The sequence below is a fragment of the Aegilops tauschii genome, chromosome 7 (assembly GCF_002575655.3).
Source record: "Aegilops tauschii subsp. strangulata cultivar AL8/78 chromosome 7, Aet v6.0, whole genome shotgun sequence".
In the NCBI taxonomy this organism is placed as follows: domain Eukaryota; kingdom Viridiplantae; phylum Streptophyta; class Magnoliopsida; order Poales; family Poaceae; genus Aegilops; species Aegilops tauschii.
Genome location: NC_053041.3, coordinates 150881760 through 150904741, shown reverse-complemented (window position 1 = coordinate 150904741; position 22982 = coordinate 150881760). Strand labels below are relative to the sequence as shown.

At 54.8% G+C, this 22982-nt stretch overlaps 1 protein-coding gene across 5 annotated transcripts; it reads right to left on the bottom strand.

Moving 5' to 3' along the window:
- Positions 1–15298: 15298 nt before the first annotated feature.
- Positions 15299–18726, bottom strand: LOC109739881 (putative B3 domain-containing protein Os03g0621600). Of its 5 annotated transcripts, none has more exons than XM_045231662.2 (7): positions 18593–18726; positions 18374–18480; positions 17182–17476; positions 16907–17098; positions 16271–16796; positions 15962–16167; positions 15299–15809 (listed from the first exon to the last, which is right to left on the bottom strand). In XM_045231662.2, the coding sequence occupies exons 3-7, from the start codon at positions 17278–17280 to the stop codon at positions 15537–15539; spliced, it is 1296 nt and encodes a 431-aa protein (XP_045087597.1). In that variant the 5' UTR covers positions 17281–17476; positions 18374–18480; positions 18593–18726; the 3' UTR covers positions 15299–15536. The 5 variants fall into 5 exon arrangements, with proteins under 5 accessions (XP_045087597.1, XP_020154545.1, XP_020154546.1 ...); XM_020298956.3 differs by having other exon boundaries at positions 18603–18726; XM_020298957.4 differs by having other exon boundaries at positions 16007–16167; positions 18603–18726.
- Positions 18727–22982: the final 4256 nt, after the last annotated feature.

Here is a 22982-nt window from a genome sequence, read left to right as displayed (position 1 = left end):
TGCGATGTACTAGTTGAACTCTGCTGGCTGTACTAGTCGAACTCTGCTCCTAACTCATATCAATTTTGCTCCTGCTACTGTACAAGTGATGCGTGTGTGATTGTTGATGGACGGGAACTAGCAAACTTTGTTGTTTTGCAACTGAATGAACGCAACTTCAGTTTGTATGTCACCTAGCTTGCTGCCGCGGTGGCTGTCGATGCCGGCGAACCTGCAACATCTCCGATGAGCTGCAGGACTTGGACACCTAAGGTATACCCTGCTCCTCCTTCCACCCTCATCTCATGTGCGCCAAGTCTATCTCTCTGATGTGCATGTAGATCATGATATACCAGAACCCTTTAACAGAACTACTGATGTAATATGCAAAGAACAAATTGAAACCATGTTCTTTAAAATTAAAGGGTCTTCATAGACATATATCGGTCCTATTACATTTTTGGTAGATATCAGTCCTTCTTTTGGTAGATATATTATGTATCCTGACTTGTTATTTTCTTCTCTAGCAAATTGTAGACATGAATCTCTAGTTGACCTATTGCTTCATAGACATATATCGGTCCTATTACATTTTTTAACTTGTTGCAAGTTCTATGATATGTCAGTTCCTTCTGTTGCTGCAAGTAGTGACACAATATGCCGTGTGCAGCGAGCTCCGCATCCAAGTCCTGGCCGTCCTCCGCGGTAAGGAGCTGGGCCAAGGGAGCAAACAGCGCCACTGGTTCCTTCAAGGATGCGTGCTGCTGGTCGAGTCTTGTGGAGAAGCAAGGCGAATCGGGCATCGTCTCAGTTGTTCCGCTGTGGTAAGAACAAAACACCACTCTCACTTGATGTTCATGTATTACTACAACAAAGCATTCTTACATGGTGATTGTTAGTGACACAACAATTATCTCACATAATAGTGTCATTCTCTTCATAGTTAACAAATGCATCTTGTCCAACAGAGTAAACTGGACCCAACTTGTACAATAAAGTGAACTAAATGTTGTCACATTCTGTACATGTTACTTTCTATTTGGTGTCTGGTAATGATATCTATGAAAATTCTACTTTGTAAAGAATAAATAATGTGTTATGGATCACAAGCTAATTTTTGTTGACATGAGTTTGTTATGCTCCTTATTTTGACTTGGTTTCACCCACGTTGCTTTTCAAAACATGAGACTGATGGGTGTTCCTTGTAGGCAACATTGATTTAGGATTGATTTAAGATTTTGTGAGTATGCCGAGGTTCTGCGAATATGCATTGCAAACATCTAGTGTTCTGATATAATTGGTCTCTAAAACATCTAGTCATTTGAAGTTGTTTGAATCTATTGCTTTATCATACATTCGATCCATAAATCTGCATTTCTATGAAATTTTGTTAAATATATATTTTCTAGATTGTCTATACACTAAACCTGGAGGTTTGAATATCTACTCCAGGAATGAAAATGGTACTCTAATGCCTTTGTGTTCACCCTTTTACTGGAGCTCCAGGCCTAGGAAATTTCAAGTTCGAAGTGGCGTGTAGCCCTACGCAGCAAAGATTTATTTTGTTTGACTGTAATAAACTGTAAATATTATAGTACTATAATAGTAGGCATATCTGGGTTGTAATAGACTATGCACAGATTGTAATAGACTATGTACAGTAGCTCTAGGCCTAGGAAATTCTACATTTGTTCTGTTCTATTTAAAATATTGATTATTTGTGTACGGAGGCGGAGGCGAAAGAGGTGCGAGAAGACGGCGTCGATCTGCTGGAAGAGGGCCAGCTGTTGGCACTCAGCCGATCCGCCATCTACCAGCAGAGTCTGCGCCGCTACCACAGTCGGAAGGTCAAGCCAAGATCCTTCCAACAGGTAGACCTTGTGCTCCGGCTGATCCAGCGAACAGCCGGCCAGCACAAGCTCTCAGCCCCTTGGGAAGGCCCCTTCATCATCAGCAAAGCATTGGGCAACGATTCCTACTACCTCATCGACGCGCAGAAGCCTAGAGCACGCAAGAGAGACGATTCGGGCAAGGAATCAGAGCGCCCATGGAACGCAAATCTCCTCCAAAGATTTTACGGTTAATTCAGTATGTACCATGCTACCTTTTGTATTAAGCACTAAGACATTGGGGCCCTCGAGGAGCGCTCGGGGGCTACCCCTTTTTATCTATATGATAAGTGTTGAAACGTGATATCTTTGTATTTATTTCCGACTGATTCTCCTATTATCTCTAGCCTTGTATAGATTGATCTCTAGAGATATTGTAGGGTTAGTTGGCTTGTCACGCAAGACACCACCTGTATATATTGTAACCGACTCCGATGGAATACAATTGAGTTGCATCCTATAGTCTTCTACATGGTATCAGTTTTCCACCGATCTCTCTCGCTTCCGCTCTAGGCTGCCGCCGTGTCTCACGCCGCCGTCGCCCCTCTCTCCCTGCCGCCGCGGCCTGTTCCACACGCCGCCGCCGCAGCACCAAACCCTAAACCCTATCACGCCGCCGCCGCTACTCCCTCCTCTGTAGCCGCCGCCGCCTCTCCCTACCACTCTCCAGCCGACGCCACCACGATGTCTCGCTCCAAACCCGACATCTCTGACGCCGGCTCCTTCGCCGGTGCGGCCTTCACCTCCGATCGGCTCAACGAGCTCCACATCAAAGACCACGTTCCCGTCGTCCTCGACCTCGACTTTCCTTCCTACAACGCATGGCGCACCTACTTCGCGCTCCTCTTCCACTCCTTCCGCCTCATCGAGCATGTTGATGGCAGCGTCGACATCCGCGACATGAAGGACGACGACGAGTGGCTTGCTGTGGATGCCTGCATCGTCAAGTGGCTTTTTCTCACCATCTCTCCAGGTCTCTTCAACATGGTGAACTCCCGTGATCCGTCGGCGTACGCTATGTGGACACGGCTGTGCGACCTCTTCCTCGACAATCAACTCTAGCGCCGTGTCTTCCTCCAAGGTGATTTTTTCACCATGCAGCAAAACGATCTCTCGATCGACGAGTACTGCACGCGGATGAAGGTTCTCGCGGACGAACTCCGTGACGTCGGCATGAACATCGACGACTCCGTCCTCCTCACCAACCTCCTTCGCGACCTCCACCCCGACCTCGGCCAATCCGCCGCCAACCTCTCCCTCATCACGCCGACGTACGCCAAGGCGGTCACGTATCTTCGCATGGAGGAGAAGCGTCTTCGTCACGCGGCGCGGCCAGCTCCTCTTGCCGCCCTCCATGCCGGCACTGTCAAGGGGCCTGCCGCCCTCCCGCAGCCTCCCCGCGCGCCGGCTCCACAGCCGCCCGCCGCCCCTGACCAAGGCCGCCAGAAGAGGCGGGGAGGTCGCGACGGCCGCGGCCGCAACGGCAGCTCTCAGCCCCGCCAGGCGGCTCCTCCCGCTCCTGCTCAGGCCGCGGCACCCCCGCCCTGGCTCACGGGGTACAACCCCTGGACGGGGGTGGTGCACGCCTACTCGATGCCCCTTCCGCGGGCGCCTGCTCCGGGCCTCCTTGGCCCTCGCCTGGGTCTTCATCAGGCCCTCTTGGCCGCGCCAGGTGGCTCCGGACCTGGCGGCTCTTCCGCGTACAACGGGACCATGGCTCACGGCGCTGCCATGTCACCTCCCTACGGCGCTGCACCGACCGGCTACACCTACGACCCGGCGCTCCTAGCCGCCCTCCACGCCGCCCCTTCCCCAAGCAACTACTCCGGCGGCGGGGACTGGTACATGGACACAGGCGCCGCTGCTCATATGGCGTCGAACCCGGGTATCCTCTCTCGTGTCTCTCCGTACCCTCTTTTTTCTCGCATCGTTGTTGGTGATGGATCTACGCTTCCCATCACCCACCACGGCGTGTCCTCCCTCCCTCTCTCATCATCTTCCTTACCTCTCAATAACGTGCTTGTGTCTCCATCCTTAATCAAAAATTTATGTTCTGTCCGTACTCTTACTCGTGAACATCCTGTTACCGTTGAGTTTGACAAACATGGTTTTTCTGTCAAGGATGCCCACTCCCGGAAGGTTCTGCACCGATGTGATTCCCCCGGTGATCTTTACCCGTGTGGCCAAACGACAAGCAGTGGTCCCGTCGCTCTCCACGCCGACGTCTCTCTCTGGCATGCTCGTCTTGGCCATCCCGGCGCCGACGCTCTTCATAAAGTTTTGCAGACTTTTCCTTTTTCATGTAATAAATCGGAGGCACCTACTTGTCATGCCTGTCGCATAGGAAAACACGTTCGTTTGCCGTTTTCAACTTCATCATCAATTGCTACTTTTCCTTTTGATGTTATTCACTGTGATGTTTGGACATCTCCCGTGCCTAGCAATTCGGGTTTATCATATTACCTTGTGATTTTGGATGACTTTTCTCATTTCACTTGGACCTTTCCGTTGCGCCGCAAATCCGACGTCGCTTCCTCCCTTCATGCTTTTTACGCCTATGTTGCCACCCACTTTCACTGCACCATTGCCCATCTTCAAACCGACAACGGAAAGAAATTTGATAATCGTGCTATTCGCACCCTTTTATCCACTCATGGCACCATTTTTCGCCTCACATGTCCATACACATCTCAGCAAAACGGTCGCACCGAACGTGTTCTCCGCACTCTTAATGAGAGTGTTCGCGCATTGCTTTTCCACGCCCACATGCCTGCTCGGTTTTGGCCCGATGCTCTCGCCACAGCTACCCTTCTTCTTAACATCCGGCCTTGCAAACCCCGATGGAACTACACCCCTCATCACCTCTTATTCGGGTCACCTCCGTCATATGATGATCTTCATGTTTTCGGTTGCCTTTGTTATCCTAATATCACCGCCACGACACCACATAAGCTGGCGCCTCGCTCCATCGCTTGTGTCTTTATTGGCTACCAACCAAACACAAAAGGCTTCCGTTGCTACGACCCGGAGTCCCATCGTGTGATCGTGTCTAGGCACGTTTATTTTGATGAGGTTGTTTTTCCGTTTCAGCAGGCAGCGTCGCGTCCCTCGCCATCTCTGGACGCCTCTCCTCGACGGACTCATGGAGCCCTTGCGCTCCCACCACCTCGCCGGTCGGGCGCGGTTGCGGCCTCGTCACCCGCTGTCTCGTTGCCCTCGGCGCTTCCTCCGCTAACTCAGGAGGAGTCGGCCTCCATGGCCTCGCCGGGCCCCCGCCTCTTGGCTCTGGAGGAGCCGGCCTCCCAGGCCTTGCCGGGCCGCTACCCCTCGGCTCTGGCGGAGTCGAGCGCGCCCCCAGCTGGGCTCTTGGGCGCCTCGTCGGCTCAGGAGGAGCCGACCACTTCGGGCCCGACTGCGCCCTCATCGCCGTCTACGACCGAGCCCTCTGGCTCCTTGTCGGCTCCGGAGGAGCCGGCCCTCTCGGCCCCGTCGGCCGGGCCTTCTCATGTCTCGTCAACGCCCTCGACATCAACACCCGTGGCCTCGCCAGCATCTTCATCGTCATCCGAGCCGGCTGTTGTGGCCCCTCGGCGCCGCGGTCCACGCCCGCCTCCCCCGCCGCCTCACCATCATATGGTGATGCGCGCCAAGGCCGGTGTGCACCAGCCGAATCCGCGCTACCACAACCTCAGTGTCACAACCCTCTCTCCGGTTCCGTGATCGGTGCGTTCTGCGTTGAATGATCCGCATTGGACCGCTGCTATGCGCGCTGAGTACGATGCTCTTGTCGCCAACCGGACTTGGACCCTCGTTCCTCGTCCGCCTGGACCGAACGTCATCTCGGGCAAGTGGGTTTTTCGTCACAAACTCCTCCCGGGCGGTTCTTTGGACAGGTACAAGGCCCGCTGGGTTGTCCGTGGATTTGCACAACGTGCCGGTGTTGACTTCTCTGAGACTTTCTCTTCGGTCGACAAACCCGCCATGATTCGTGTGGTGCTTCAGCTGGCTGCCTCTCGTCACTGTCCCGTACATCAGCTCGACATCAACCACGCTTTTTTGTACGGCCATCTTCAGGAGCGAGTCCTCTGTCAGCAGACTGGGTTCGTTGACCCTCAGCGACCGGATGATGTCTGCCTGTTGTCACAGTCATTATATGGCCTCAAACAGGCCCCTCGCGCCTGGTACCAGCGCATCGCCGGGTTCCTTGGTCTTCTCGGGTTTCGCAGCACAACGTCTGACACGTCGCTGTTCGTGCTCCATCGGGCTAATCATGTGGCTATGCTTCTGCTCTATGTTGATGATATTGTCATCACTGCCTCCCGAGCGGATCTTCTTCGCGACATCATTGGTCATCTCGGTTCTGAGTTTCGGCTGAAGGATCTTGGAGCGTTGCACTTCTTTCTCGGCATTAATGTGCGACGTGATGCCACTGGGTTCTTTCTGCATCAGGGACAGTACGCTCTTGATCTTCTGGACCGTGCCGGCATGACTGACTGCAAGCCAGCCGCCACACCTCCTGAGGCCAAGCGGAAGCTCTCCGCCACCGCTGGCCAGCCTGCCACCGACGCCGCTCTTTACCGCAGCATTGTGGGCGCTCTTCAGTACCTCACGCTCACCAGACCAGACATTCAGTTCGCGGTGCAGCAAGTTTGCTTGCATATGCACTCACCCCGTGATGTTCACTGGTCTTTGGTCAAGCGCATTCTTCGGTACATTCGTGGCACCCCGACCTACGGTCTTCGTCTCCGTGCATCCGCCTCGACTGAGCTTCTTGCTTATACTGACGCGGATTGGGCTGGCTGTCCAGACACTTGACATTCCACGTCCGGCTATTGTGTCTTCTTCGGTGACTCTCTGGTCTCCTGGTCCTCTAAACGGCAGCCTACTGTCTCCCGTTTGAGTGCTGAGGCCGAGTACCGAGCTGTCGCCAACATCGTTGCGGAGACTTGTTGGCTTCGTCATCTTCTCGGTGAGCTTCGGATTTCTCTTCCGAAGGCTACTGTGGTCTTCTGTGACAACGTGTCGGCCACCTATCTCGCGGCTAATCCGGTGCAACACAAGCGCACCAAACACATTGAGCTCGATGTTCACTTTGTGCGCGAGAAGGTTCAATTGGGTCAGCTTCGTGTTCTTCATGTTCCGACCACTCAACAGTTTGCCGACATCATGACCAAGGGATTGCCTACCGCTGCATTCCAGGAGTTTCGTTCCAGTCTTTGCATCGCCGACGCCAACGCTTCGACTGCGGGGGGGGGGGTGTTGAAACGTGATATCTTTGTATTTATTTCCGACTGATTCTCCTATTATCTCTAGCCTTGTATAGATTGATCTCTAGAGATATTGTAGGGTTAGTTGGCTTGTGACGCAAGACACCACCTGTATATATTGTAACCGACTCTGATGGAATACAATTGAGTTGCATCCTATAGTCTTCTACAATAAGTTCTATGCCTATGAGTATTTTATTTCATCATTCTGCCTGGCACCGGGTTCGACCAGTCGGCCCGGGGGCTTGCCGCCTTGTACTATGTGAATGCTACCTGCAGTCGGACAAGTAGTGTGCCGGTACCTAAGCCCTCTCTTGCCACAAGTCGCAGCTTGCAGAGCGACTATCCGGCCGGCAAGAGTTAAAGGCAGGAAACGGTGCCCACACGAAAAATGGCTAAGGACTAAAGCATTTTCATAGGCCAAGCCGGCTCCTCGCCTCGCCAACCGACTGCTGAGCAGCCGGCCGACCGGTTTCTAACTTAATTTGCTACACTCTACCAAACGGCTAAAGTACTTGCCTTCCCCAAATGGCCAAGTACTTGACCCAGCCACAGACCGCAGAGCGGCTGTCAGGCTGGCAAGGCGGCAACCAGGGGAAGGCGGCAAAGGAAAAAGTGAAAAGAGTAGAAAAGCAAGACAAGTCGGAAATCGGAAAAAGATAATTTTTTTACAGCAAAAGGCCCTTGGCTAGCATTCAACGGAGTTTGAATACACCCCCAGCGGGTGGAACTGCACGGACTTAACAATTTTTGTTCAAGCGGTTACAAACAGGAAAAGGAAAGATAACTTGGCCGCCTAGGCCAGAGGAGCAGCACCCGGATCAGAGGGGTCGGCGGAGGTCGACGCTCCGGGTGGTGGAACGGTCGTCTGGTTGGTCTCATCTTGGTCAGCATCGGCAGCAGTTGGCTCGCCGGCGTGCCGTCCGTTGGTCGGTACCTGGTCAGGATGAGGCCGGCTGCTGTCTCCACCGTCCAGCGCATCGTCTTCACTGTCCTCGTCCTCATCTTCATCCTCCTCGCCTTCATCACTGGAGGCGATCTCCTCCACCGAGTCCTTGCCGCCTTCCGGGTTCAGCCCGAACCAGTTAGGCGGCACCTCGGCGTGCTTCGTCCAGCTCGGGGAGGAAGACGCTGGTGTCCGTGTACTCAGCGATCGCCGCGGCGCGGTGATAGAGCTGGGGCGCCACCGCCTCCAATTCCTTGCCGGCTTCGGCACGGAGAGTGGCCATCTGGTCCAAGCTCAGCCCAGGGTACCACCCCTTGACGAACTCCAGGGCTCGCCGTGCACCTGCCCGGGCGGAGGAGCCTTTCCATGCCACGAAGTGGCCAATGGCGACCTCCAACTTGTCGGAGGTCCGGCTGGCGGTGCGCAGAATGGGAGTGCCCGGCCAGAGGGCGGCGACCACCTGGGCTCCAGCGCGCTGAAGACGGCGGAGAGCACGATGTGCCGGCTGGAGACGAGTCTGGATGGCGAGCATCTGCTCGGCAAGGGTCCGAGGAGCATTGGGCGCGATTATCGCACCAGCCAGCCTCTGCTCGTCGCGATGAGCCTCGACGGCTCGGCTGGCGGCAACGGAGTAGCCAGGGAAATATTCTGATCAAGGGAATAAGAAAAAATTGAGAAATCGGAGGTCGGCTTGCAGGACAAACCAGGAAGAAGAAGGAAAAGAGTAACTTACCATCGAGCATGTCCTCAACCTCGCCGAAGCCGGCCGACAGGGCCTTCTCCTTCTCGACCCAGTTCGAGCGCTGAGCCTCGAACTCGGCCTGAAGGGCCTCCTCCACGTCCTGGAGCTTCTGCAGCTCCGCCTGGTGCTTGTCCGCCTAGTCAGCCAGCTGCTTGGCCATGCGGTCTCGCTCTTGCTCCATCTTAAGGCGCTCCTCCTCCTTGGCGTGCAGCGCGGTCTGAGCTTCGCCCATTTGCTGCCGCAAGGTGGCATTGGCTCCTGGAGAAGACAAGGGTGAGAAGAGGCCAGAGAATCAACAAGGAAAGAAGTAGTTGTCGGAAGATCCGACCCGATTGCTCAGCAGTCGACCCGAATCTCGGGGGCTACACCCCGCGGGTGCGCTGGCGCGCCCCCGCGAGACTAAGGATTGAGCAATTCTATGAAAGAAATAAGAAAAGGTAGTTGCCGGAAGATCCGACCCGACTGCTCAGCAGTCGGCCTAAATCTCGGGGGCTACACCCCGCGGGTGCGCTGGCGCGCCCCCGCGAGACGGAAGAATGGAGTGCTTACTCCTGCTGTCGGCCAACTTCTGGACTTGGGAGTTGTAGGCGGCCGCACGAATGTTGTGGTAATCCTACAACAGAATCAACAAAAAAAGAAGAAAGGATCAGCACTTGGAACTTGCCTTTAAGTTCCGAGCCGCCTGCTCAGCAGCCGGCCCGGAACTCGGCGGCTACACCCAGTGGGTGCGCTGGCGCGCCCCCACAGAAGATTGCAAAAGTTGAAAGCGAGAGCATAAGGAGCATACCCGGACGGCGGCTCACGACGCCAAGAACTTCTTCGTGTAGTCCTGGAGGGCGTCGCCTTGGGCCTGAAGCAGGGAGTGGACTTCCTGTGCAGCCTTGTTCAGGACACCCGTCCCGCCCCCGGACATCCACTCCCGCGGGAAGGCACTAGTGGCCTCCGCTTCTGGGGCCGATGAGCTCGAAGCTCTGACTTCTTGATGCTGCGGCGCCGAAGTCGCCTTCGCCACACGCCGGCGCGTCGGAGTGCGGACGACAGGAGTCGCCCCCACCACCAGCTCGCCGCCGACTCGAGGCGCCGACGACACGTCAGGCCGACTGCCCTGAGCCTCAGCAGCCGGCGTCTGCTGGGGCACCTCCGTCCTCGGGATGACGGCGTCGCCTCCCTCTCTCTCCATGACCGGCTGGTCATTGCCAGCCCCTCCAGTCGGCGCTGGGATCTCTGTTGCCGGCGGCACGGAGCGCAGCGGGACGACCAGCTGTGGAGCCTGGCCGCGCACGGCTGCTCCCTCTTGTGCGTTGGCAGCCGCGTCGGCCTGGGCCTTGATCGCCTCCTCCTCCCGGGCCTTGGCCGCGGCATCGGCCTGGGCCTTAGCCGCCGCGTCCGCCTCCTCCTGCACCACCGTGGCCGCGTCCACCTTCGCCTGCTCAGCCCTCTCCTTCTCCTTGCGCGCCTCCCGCGCGTTTTTCTCCGTCGTCTCCCGGAGGTCGGCGAGCGGGTCTATGCGGCGGGTGCCGGTGGAGCCCTCCATCCTCCCGATGATGGAGGCGGAGGCCGACCGCTCAAGAGAGAGCGGGGCTCTGTTCACACAAGACAAGAAGAATTCAGAGAAGATTTACAAAAACACACAGAAAGGACAAAAGAAGACACAAGGAAAGATGTGCTCTTACGCGGACACCGTCGGCGGCTACTTCGGGGCCCTCCGGTACCGGGCTGCCTTCGCGGCGGCCCCCTCCCGCCTGGTCGTCGCGGCTGAGCTCTTGGGCTTCTTCGGCCGGCCGCCTTGCAGCTGCGTCCCAGCTCGGCGCTTCGGTGCGCCACCTGGTGCGCATGGCTCCGCTGAGGAGCTCGCCCCGCCCTGTTTGCAACCGGCTGATGCCGCCTCCTCCACCAGAGCCGCCTGCCCCATCGCCACCGCCTGTGGCGTCGTCTTCCAAGGCGGCTACCCCCAGGTCGGGGTCGTCCGCGTCGCTCACCGCTCGGTCCGGCAGGAACTCCTGGCCTTGTGCCGGAGCGTTGGCTGCCGACTCGGTCGTGAGGAACTGCGACGCGTCGGACTGATCAGTCGGCAAAACAGAAAATCGGCAGAAGAATAAAAGACCAAGAAAGAAAGGAGACTCGGGAACTTACGACAGGAGGCGGATGCGCACGTGAGTACGGCCGCTTGCCGAACCGCCAGTCCGACTCCGAGATCTTGAGGTTCGCAATCTCGTGCACCATGCGGGCCACCTCCGTGGCCGGCATCTCCCGGGTGGACAGCTGACACTGGTCTCGGTGCCCACTCATCTGACTGATCATGTGAGGCCGGCCTTGGAGGGGGAGCACCCGACGCACCACGAAGGCGGTCAACAAGTCGGACGCCTGGAGGCCCTCCAAGTCCGTCATCTCCTTAAGCCTGGCGACGGCAGAGGTGGAGGCGGGCGACAGGTGTTTTGGCTTGAAGGTCCAGTTTGTGCGCGGCTCAGCAGGCGGGCCAGCTTCGTAGTCCGGTAGGTTGATGAAGTCCAGCGCCGGGTTGACATTCTTCACATAGAAGTACGACTTCTGCCACAGCTTGACGGACTGGGTCAAGGTGATGGACGGGAAGCGGTTGCCGGCTCCTGGGCGACGTACCGCGACAAAGGCGCCACACTGCGCCGCCTCGTCCTTGGCGGAGACGCCGAGCTTGGTGTAGAAGAACTCCCCCCATAGCTCGAGTGTGGGGAGAACACCGAGGTAGCCTTCGCACAGTGTGACAAAGGCCGACAGCAGCAACACCGTGTTCGGTGTGAGGTGGTGCGGCTGGAGATGGTAGAATTGGAGAAAGGAGCGGAGGAAGCCGCTCGCCGGCAGGCCGAAGCCCCGGAGGAAATGAGAGCGGAAGATGACGTGCTCGCCTTCCTCCAGCGCCGGCGAGATCTCCTTTTCCGGCGGGACGCGCGCCTTGACGTAGCCCTCGCCGGGTAGCTGCCGCGTGTTGCGGAGGTAGGTGATGTGGTCTTCAATGACGTTGGAACCGTCCCAGTCGCCGGCTCGCGCTCGCGCCATGGAAGTTCGAGGTTGACGGAGCAACGGCGCGGAGGAAGGGCCGGACTTGGTGACGACGGGCCGCGGTGGCACTTCGGCATGTTGCGGGAGTGCGGCGGCGGCAGAAAGAGAGAGGAGGAAGAGCAGAGCAAAGGGAGAGGAGGGCGCGTGAGCCAGAGCCACCCCTCTCCTCCCCCTACTTATAGCCCTGGGCAGCGAAGCTGATGGGATGGGGCGTGGGAATCGTGGGATTAACTGTGCCCACGACCCCGCACTAACCGCATAGTAATGGTGTGGAGTAATCACGCCCCGGAATCCCAACCGTCTGCCTCGGTCATAGCGGATCCGCGCGCGTGCCAAGGCCCGGTAGTGGTGGGCCCCGGCCTGCGGCAATGTCCCATCACGCGCGTGGGCTGGCAGGCGGCCTGGCCGGCTGGCACCACGTGGCGCGCAGAAAGCCGGCAGCAAGCCTGGCGCCTGGCTGGCGCACCATCTGACTCCCGCCACGACGTTTCAAAACCACCAGGCGGCCCGCCTGGTCATGTCCGGCTCCTGGCAGTCGGCGCGCCGGAAGACGGATGGAGCAAGATCAAATGAAGCGCTCGGAGTAGGAAGCTGCCGAGGCTCCTTCCTTTCACCAGCCACGGAGCTCCATTAGCTTCGGGGACTACTGTCGGAGTAATTGGCCACGGGTAGCCTCATCGGCCCCCATGGCGCTTCAAGACATCGGGGCCGGCTGCGTCCCTCAAGAACCAAAGACCTAAGCGCAGCCTTCTCACAGCCGGCTGGTCCAAGCGGCCGGCTGCCAGAAGACGGCAAGGCCCAGCAGGCGGCCACGAGGTGGGCCGACTCCTAGCAGGCGGCCCCTAGAGAGGCCGGCTCCTAGCAGGTGGCCCCAAGCGTCCTTAGAGTCTGTACCCGCATAAATACGATGAGACAGGGCGTGGCTACAGCGCGCCCTGCCACCCCAAATCCAGGGCCAAGCGTGGCCACAGTGTACCGTACCGGACGAAGATCTCCCGTCCGGCGCGGCACTGTTGCCACTCCCCCATGACATCACCCATGGCAGAGAAGGCCATGCCTCCACTACGGACTGTCGGTACGGTCCACAGGCGGTGGGCCTTACCTGTCAGTGAGAAGCCAGAAGGCGGCGAGCACGGACCAGTCGGCATGAGGGGAGGCCGACTCCTAGCAGGCGGCCCACCCCCTCCCTCAAAGTTTGTGCGCCATTAATCAGGAGATACGGGGAATGGCTACAGTGATCGCCCGCCAGGCGGTGGTACTATAGCCACACCTCCCCTAACAAAGCACGCATCATTACCAGCCCAGCTACAGTGCTGAGCAGCCGACGAGACCCACGAGCGGTGGGCGCGGCCTATCGGCCAAGTACGAGACAGCCGGCGGGGCCCACCAGGCGGCGGGCCCCATCTTCCGGCGGAGAAGCCGGCGACCATAGACATTGACAGTCGGGTCCTACACCCGGCCGGATTACCTTTGTACCCCTGGGGGGTAGGCCTATATAAACCCCCAGGGCACCCATGCAAGGGGTTTAGACTCTAGTTCATACACACACATATAGAGAGAGAGGAAGCTAGGGCTAGCCTTGCTCTTCTTCTTCCCCTCTAGAGAAACAGCTCAAGGAGCAAGCTTGTAGCCACCATTGTTGCTTGCGTGATCATGCGGAGACCCCGCAGAGCAGGACTAGGGGTGTTATCTCCTAGGAGAGCCCTGAACTTGGGTAAGATCCGCCGGCGTGCATGTTTGCGCCTTATCCCGTTTCCTGGCACCGGCGACGTACTATTAGCCCCCTCCATGATAAGCCATCCTTTGGCATATGTCGCACGACACCCCCGACAGAAGGCCTCCTGCCCGCATCCCCCACCCTGACCGTCCGTCGTGGCCGGGTGCGCCACAGGAGAGGCATGGGCGTAGGCCTCTTGCCCGCGCCCCCTTCCCGGTCCGATCGCACCGCAGGCCCGCGGCACGACCACCTCGGCACTAGTCCTCGCCGGGCTCCTCGCCGGTGTAGAAGCAACACTCAGAGAGGTAGATCGTAGGGCCGCCTGCCCGAGATCATCTCCACCACCTAGGCACTACCGGGCGCCCAGATCAATTGCTGCTGGTGGTGTCGGTGGACTCTCCACCAAGGGTATCGCAGCAACAACCTCATCATCCACAAAAACATCAGCAGCAGCAAAATCCAGGGGAGGGAGCGACCTCTCAATCAGATCATCACTCTCCACCCGATCGCTCCACAATCGAGGAGGAGCAGAGGTAGGCTCGAACGAACCAAATCTCAACGTGCTCATGGGTGCCGCCGTCGAGGGTGATGTCCCTTTCTCGGATGCCGGCGCATCGGCACCCGGGGTGTTAGACTCATCGCGGCCACGGTCATCCTCTCGCACCTCCTTGTTCCTCGAGCCATCATCCTTATCAAGCATGTCAACATCATTCGCTGCCAAAGCCTCAGAGAAAAGCTCGGTGTCCTCGAACTCAATCTCGAGGTTATAAATCATGCCTCTGTGAGTCCACTTAACCACATCTGGCACGTACTCAATATCAAGGATACTAACAATCAACCTGGCCACCCCGTTAGCTCGGGTAAAGGCCATATCCACCCTCTCGGTTTTTCCAACCAGCGTCCCCAGGCTAGCCGCAACTCGAACATCATTCAACGGCTTTGAAGGTGCCCCCGAGAATCGTAGCCAAACCTGAGTGAGTGGTTTACCCTTTGGCTCAACCTTCTTCCACTCATGAAACTCATTGCTCATCTAGCTGTGAGTACATATATTAGGCAGGCAGAGGCAGGTACCCTGCACCCGATATATATTTACTTAGGGCCTTTATGGACGTTTTTCACATAAATTTTGCCAGGCTTCGCATTAGCCTTGCAACATAAATACGTAACTTCACATGAGACATACTCCCAAGTTTCCGGCAACGCAGCTACTTCTCATGTAAAGACCTACTGTCAGAACTCAGAACTATTGGCTAAGCAACTTATCACCAACACATCACTGTTGGTAAAGCATTTGAATTATGTCTTCTTACAAGATAGGATCAACTTGTTTATGATCTCAAGTCATTGTATTTAATATCTGGTTTTACTATTTGCTGCTTATCTGAAGTCTAATAATGTGATTTTCACAAGTCAAATATATACGCTAAGACGATGTCTTAATTCGTAAGTGTTAATTGCTTTGTTTACAGAATGAAGTACTTCCTGGGAATGGGCTTTTGTAAGAAAGATGTCTGCTCAATGACCTCTAGATTCTCCCCACTGCTGGGGTACAGTATGAGCATGTTCTGAAACCAAAGCTTGATTTTCTGTTACAAACCATGAAGAAACCACTTAAAGCAGTTGTGGAATATCCAAGGTACTTCAGCTATTCTCTTGAGGGGAGGATAAAGCCACGGTTTTGGATAATAAAGAGTGGAAACATAGACTGCAGTCGGACAGACATGCTTGCGAAAAACAACGAACTTTTTGCTGAAGAGTACCTGGGAATAGAAACATGAGTTGTGACTCCTCTACGGTCAAACATCAGCAGCAGAGGCAGCAGCAGCAGTACAGGTGGGTCAAGGAGGGTTCAGTGTTTCCCCATATTGCATTACATACTAGAGAGTTTGCTTAACATCAGGTCATGGGAAGGCATGATCAGCTGAGTTTGAAGCCATCATACTACAGACCGCACACAAACTAACTAGAGCTGCATTTCCGACTTGCAGATCAGATAGACCGTCATCGTGAGCCTCTCGCTGCTCCTGTCTACCAGTTCGACGAGGCAGATGTCTCCCGCCTCCATGCCAGCCTGCGAGACAAGGCCCCTCCAGCCTCCGTAAATCCGCCTCCCCCCATTATATCTCAGGACACTCAGTGTGGCAGGGAACTGGATATCGCTACCCTCCAGCCTAAGTAGGAGAGGTGTTTCTTTGAGCGGGAGATGACACGCCGAAGCATACTCCACGCAGAAACACTGTTCAGAGAAGAGCCCGTCAGTCAAGATGGCGATCCAATCTCTTTCAAGTCGACGATTAATTCAGCAAGAAAATGGTTCTAAATTTGTGAGCTTTTGGATGAGAAATGGACTGTGCATATTGCGCGTGGTATCTCAAGTTCTGAACTCACAAGCTTTGTTGGCCCTGGCCTCCCAACATCATGAGGCGTCATCACCTTCACAAACACAGGGAATTTAGATCCAATCGCCTGGACCTTCTCCTTAACTTTCTCCTCCTGTGGCTTAGTTAGACTCCTCCCAGATTGGGGCAATATGTAGGGCTTGTTGGACACAGGAGCTTCTAAACCGGCTTCATTCGACTTTCCAGCTTTGTGTCCTGAAAAACATGCCATACTTTCTTGTGGTGAGCATACGACAACCACAAGTCGATCGTCTAAACTATCGTAAATGGAAAGAAATGCACAGGGTAATTATAATACCATGACCTGATTTAGTAGAAGAGCAGGACGTTGAAGCCATCTTTTCAGCTTTTGCATGACAACTTTGTAGCGGCCTCTGCTCCCTCCTTGACGTCGTGGTGTCTTTTCCCACAACTTCATCATCATCACAACTCAGGTCAATAACTTCATCGTCAGAACTCAGGTCAATAACTTCATCGTCAGAACTCAGGTCAGCAACTTCATTGTCCTCAGAACTCAGGTTAGTAACTGTAGGCGGTAGTGGTGGGTTTTCTTGGGCATTGGAAGAGTTTCCCATGGCAAAAGTTTTCTCACTACCGCTTGGGTCAAGGACGAGAACTTTGAGGCGAGTTCCCCCCTCAATTATGAAAATGAGTAAGTCATTCTGTTGTATGCGCTGAGAAGTCACAAACCTATCCCACCCAGATTGGAGTACGATTTGATCCTCATTGTGCTTCTTTGCTCCAACAACGTATATACTCTTGTCAAGGGCTACAATCTTGACAACCTCCTCTTTGAACTGGCGCACAAGACTCAGTGGTATGTACTGCATGTACCCAAAAAAGAGAGCCGAGATTTAAAGACAGAATCTTGATCAACATGAATAGAGTAACTAACATAACCAAAAATTGATTTGGGAAACATGATGCAACTTACAACATGGCAGTCGTTCAACCTGACATTGCTCTCGTCCATGGCTGCCACAAAAAGAGGAAATCCAGACTTGATGGTATGAGCCCATTCTAGCAATTTACCATCTTGTTCTTTGGTTACAAAAGCTCCCGGGCAACATGGTATAGCCAAAGTGGGCTGAGCTATCAACATGTCCAGGATGAGGCACCGCTTGTTCTGCACATCAAGAAAAATGTTACAATTAAGATCACAAAAGCATAGAGAAAACATTCAGACTTCAAGATTCTGATCCACTTTACCATTCGGCACATGATGATCACAAGGTGGTTGAGAACAGGGCAAAAACTTGTCACGGCTGGATGAATTGAATAAGTGAACATTAAAGGTTGAATTCCCATGGTACACAAACAACATGGGGTTGTTCTCTTCTATGTGATTTGCATCCACAAATCCCCGCCACCCAGTCGTAAGAGTTATCCGGCCGAACTTGACGAATTTAACACTGTACGTGCGACCATCAGAAGTTTCAAGTTTGATAGGCTCGGAGTTGGGGATCATATCTCTCAGCTGGCTTGAGACCTCCCATGGTATGCACTGTCAAGGTTCACTTTGGTTAGAGTCAGATATAGGTTTCAACGTTTGTGAGCATTGAGTCTTACACTATTTGCAGGAAATGCAGACACAATTCAGATTGCATGCACTAGCAGAGGATTTGGAAAACAAACAAAGCAAAAGACTCATATGACCGGAACACACATTATAGGCTGAACGATTCAAGTTTACATTTAAATGAGACGATTTCATTACCAAATTGTAATTTTTGGTGAACATTAATATATAAATAGTCGGTATGTAGTGCATCGGTAGTGTACAGTACTAGTAATTATCTCCATAAGAGGCTCGCGCGCAGGCAGTAGTGTACTAAATCTAGCTCCACAAGAGCTACTACTAGCTAGCTTGCAGTACTAATGATTAGTTTGACACACATGTGCAGAGTAGGTGTTTTGCTGCTACCTGTTGATATGTTGTGAGTCAGTTCTTCCAAGCAAAATACCCTGAAGCAATTCTATCATGTATACGTGCTACCTATTCCAGACACACAACGTAGCTAAGAATGAAATTAAGCATTTTATGCATGGAAAATTTGAACACCCCAAAATAATCCTGAAAACTCCTCTCTAGGAGCAGCAACATTGGAAGCATTTTTTCCCACTTGCAGTACTGACCAATAAACAGTTTGACAGGCACATACAGAGTGTCCTTCCCCCTGCTACCTCTTGTTCATACATACGTTGTGAAACAAATTTTATCCCAGGCAGATTTTAGCATCCATCACACAGCAACATTTTCATGGAATTTAACATTTTATTTTCAGCGAAATCTTGAGCACCCACCAAAAAAAAAACCCTCAAATTGGACCCGTGGTGGCGTCGGAAGGTAATGTAGAGAGGAAACTGAATCGGTCGAAGGAGGAGGAGGAGAGGTTGTCACCAGTTGATCTTTGTCGTCGGAGGCGAAGAGGACGAACTGCCTGGGGCGGCCGCCGCCGTGGTCGTGGTTCCAATAGCAGTAGCGCCTCCACTCCTCGCAGTCGCAGCCTGGACATGGACGCGCGCACGCACGGCGACCGCAGACCGTGTCAAGAAAAGACGGCCGGCGTCTCCGAAACAAGGAAGAAAAAACGAATGTCCATGGATGGGGAGGTGGCACCTCAGCTCACCTGGGTTGAATATCTCGCCCGTGTCCATGGATCGCCGCCGCCGCCTGCGTCGCCGACGGACGCCAAGATGCTTCTTTTCTTTGGTTGATTGATCGTACTGGAGCCCAAGGGTGTGAGTGGCTGCCCCCCTCTCTCTCGGCAGGCTCCTCAATTACTTAAGAGCATCTCCAGCCGTTCGGCCCCTCAGGGCGCCGAAAAATAGCGGCCTGGGGACGAGCCGGCGCTAAATCGCCCTTTGAGGTTCGGTTCGTTTCTAGTCACGCGCCCACGTCGCCGCGGGTTCGGCGAAGTTCGTTTTAATTTTTTTGCAAACTCGGCTACTATTGCATGAACTCGGCCAATTTTCGATGAAATTTGTACAAAAACTTAAAAACATGCATGAACTAACTTAAAAACGAACTAAAAAGCCTAGCCGCTGCCGCCACCTTCGCCGCCGCCGCCGTCTACATGCCGAGAAGCCTGTAGAAGCGGGTGTAGTCGCCGTCGTCGTCGTCGTCGCCGCGCGCCTCACCTGCGGCGTCCCTGCCGCATCCCTCGCCGCGGTCGCCGACAGCGCTTGACGGCCCGGCCTCGCCCTCGTCGTCGCTGTTGATGATGATAACGCCGCCCTCCTCGGCGACGCGGCGACGCTCCTTGGCGCGGCTACGGGCCTGGGTCTCCAGGTACGCCCAACGCTAGCGGCGCACCTGCTCGCAGACGTAGTCCTCCCTCGCCCATTTGAGGATGGACTCGTCGTCGGGGGCCACCATGCCGGCGTGCTCCGGCTTCACAGGGAGCATGTCCGGCTCGGGCTTCAGCCGGACCAGGCGGAGGGAGCGCCTCGTCGGTGTCGTCACATGCGAGGGCTCGTTGATGACGAGGGCGCCGCTGCGAGCGCGACGCCCGAGCGGTGTCTCCTCCGGCTCGGGCTTGACGGGGCGGAGGGCCGGCGAGCCGGAGCCCGACGACGAGGACGACCTTGGCTCCATTCGCCGCGGCATCCAGGAACTGCCGCGGCGGCGAGAGAAGGAGGGCCGCGTCGGGTACTCCAGCCGCGGCACATTGCCGGTCTCGATGTGGTCGAGGACGGCGTCGAGTGTGCGGCCGGGGACGCCCCACCACTCGCGCCGTCCTTCGGAGTTGAGGCGGCCGCGGGGGATGATGCCATTGACGGAGGCGATCTGCTCCTCGCGGCGGCGCTGGAAGTACAGCGTCCACAGCGTTTCGCTGTCGGGCGCGTACCTCGGCTCGTTTCGCTGCTCCTCCGTCAACGACGAGCGGATGCGGGCGATCTCCGCCCGCCGTGCCGCCCCTTCGGGCACCGGCGGCACCGGGACGCCGCCGGCGCTCAGTCTCCAGGAACCAGGCACGCGCATGTCGGGGGGCGCCGGGTGAGGGAGTTCTGGATTAGGGGGTCCTCGGACAGCCGGACTATATACTTTGGCCGGACTGTTGGACTATGAAGAAACAAGATTGAAGACTTCGTCTCGTGTCCGGTTAGGACTCTCCTTTGCGTGGAAGGCAAACTTGGCAATTCGGATATGTAGATCTCCTCCCTTGTAACCGACTCTGTGTAACCCTAGCCCCCTCCGGTGTCTATATAAACCGGAGGGTTTAGTCCGTAGGACAAGAACAATCATAATCATAGGCTAGCTTCTAGGGTTTAGCCTCTACGATCTCGTGGTAGATCAACTCTTGTAATACTCATATCATCAAGATCAATCAAGCAGGAAGTAGGGTATTACCTCCATGGAGAGGGCCCGAACCTGGGTAAACATTGTGTCCCCCGCCTCCTGTTACCATCCGCCTTAGACGCACAGTTCGGGACCCCCTACCCGAGATCCGCCGGTTTTGACACCGACATTGGTGCTTTCATTGAGAGTTCCACTGTGTCGTCACGATAAAGGCTTGATGGCTCCTTCGATCATCGACAACGATGCGATCCAGGGTGAGGTTTTCCTCCCCGGACAGATCTTCATATTCGGCGGCTTCGTACTGCGGGCCAACTCGCTTGGCCATCTGAAGCAGACCGAGCGCTACGCCCCTGGCCGTCAGGTCAGGTTTGGAAGCTTAAACCATACCGCCGACATCCGCGGAGACTTGATCTTCGACGGATCTGAGCCCATGTCAGGTGCGCCACACAGTCACGACGAGCATGACTTAGCTCTGCCGTTGGACGGTGTTCGGGAGATCACACCTGTGGCTACTCCGGCCCTCAAGCCGGAGCAGATCATGCCGTCCGAGGACGGGTGGATAGACCCCGCCACGGAGGCCGCACACTCAGCGGCGATAGATCCGAATACTGACTTCACCTCCTATGAGACCTGTATTGCCGGACCCTTGGATTCGTCCCCGGCCACGGGCTCCGAACCGCCTGCGTCCGTGCCTATCGAATCTGATTGGGCACCGATCATGGAATTTACCTCCGCGGATATTTTTCAGCGCTCGCCCTTGGGCGACGTGCTAGATTCATTGAGGTCTCTCTCCTTGTCAGGAGACCCTTGGCCGAACTATGCCCGGCTTGAGTGGGAAGCAGACGACGAAGAAATTCGTTCCCCACCCACCACCCACTTAATAGCCACTGTCGACGACTTAACCGACATGCTCGATTTCGGCTCCGAAGACATCGACGGTATGGACGACGATGCAGGAGAAGAACAGGAACCACCGCCCACAGGGCGCTGGACTGCCACCTCATCATATGATATATACATGGTGGACACCCCCAATGAAAGCGATGGCAATAAGGCAACGAAGGATAATCCCCCTGAGAAGCAATCTAAGCACCAGCGTCATCGGCGCCGCTCTAAGCCCCGCCATAGCAAAAGCAGCGATACCGGCACAAGAGACAATAACGCTGCGGATAGTGCCGAAGACGAAGACAATCCCCTCCAGCCAGGTTTTGAGCGGGAGGATGGGAAAGCTAGCCCTAAGGAACAGGTAGCAGACGGAGAATCAGAGGATGACAATTACATGTCCCTCTCCGAAGACGAGGTGAGCCTCGGCGACGAAGAATTTATCGTGCCCGAGGATCAGAATGAGCAGGAGCGCTTCAAGCACCAGCTTATAGCCACAGCAAAAAGCCTGAAGAAAAAGCAACAACAGCTTCAAGCTGACCAAGATCTGCTAGCGGATAGATGGACCGAGGTCTTGGCGGCCGAGGAACACGAACTCGAGCGCCCAACCAAAAGTTACCCAAAGCGCAGGTTGCTACCCCAACTCCAGGAGGAAGCATTAAAGCCTACACTATCAACATGTGATGCGGCTGACCGGCCACCTCGTGGTCGAGACAAAGCGGCATATCAGACCGAAGCCCAGCCCGCACCCCGTCGCCAGTCAAACAAAAACACCAAGGCCCGGGGCAACACGCAGGACCTGCGAGACGTATTGGACAACAAAACATGACATAAAAGATCGATCTATGGATCACGGGGGCGCGCCCCAACGCGTGACGACGACCGTCATGCCGGATATACTAAAAGCAAATCCGGCCAGGCCGAACACAGCAGACAAGACTCATATGAACTGTGTCGTGATATAGCCAGGCACAGAGGAGCCGCACACCCCCTATGCTTCACTGATGAAGTAATGGATCATGAATACCCAGAAGGGTTTAAACCCGTGAGTGATGTCTACTACGCAACCTTCTTCTTGTAGACGTTGTTGGGCCTCCAAGTGCAGAGGTTTGTAGGACAGTAGAAAATTTCCCTCAAGTGGATGACCTAAGGTTTATCAATCCGTGGGAGGCGTAGGATGAAGATGGTCTCTCGCAAACAACCCTGCAACCAAATAACAAAGAGTCTCTTGTGTCCCCAACACACCCAATACAATGGTAAATTTTATAGGTGCACTAGTTCGGCGAAGAGATGGTGATACAAGTGCAATATAGATAGTAGATATAGGTTTTTGTAATCTTAAAATATAAAAACAGCAAGGTAACTAATGATAAAAGTGAGCGTAAACGGTATTACAATGCTAGGAAACAAGGCCTAGGGTTCATACTTTCACTAGTGGAGGTTCTCTCAACAATAATAACATAATTGGATCATATAACTATCCCTCAACATGCAACAAAGAGTCACTCCAAAGACACTAATAGAGGAGAACAAACGAAGAGATTATGGTAGGGTACGAAACCACCTCAAAGTTATCCTTTCTGATCGATCTATTCAAGAGTCCGTAGTAAAATAACATGAAGCTATTCTTTCCGTTCGATCTATCATAGAGTTCGTACTAGAATAACACCTTAAGACACAAATCAACCAAAACCCTAATGTCACCTAGATACTCCAATGTCACCTCAAGTATCCGTGGGTATGATTATACGATATGCATCACACAATCTCAGATTAATCTATTCAACCAACACAAAGTACTTCAAAGAGTGCCCCAAAGTTTCTA

Excerpts from the sequence above, each read along its gene's own strand:
- LOC109739881 (XM_045231662.2), bottom strand. The coding sequence starts at position 17,280 with ATGGGAATTCAACCTTTAATGTTCACTTATTCAATTCATCCAGCCGTG. Across the intron at positions 17,099-17,181 it reads TGATCATCATGTGCCGAATG|AACAAGCGGTGCCTCATCCT; the intron begins GTAAAGTGGATC and ends CTTGATGTGCAG. Across the intron at positions 16,168-16,270 it reads TTCTACTAAATCAGGTCATG|GACACAAAGCTGGAAAGTCG; the intron begins GTATTATAATTA and ends CATGTTTTTCAG.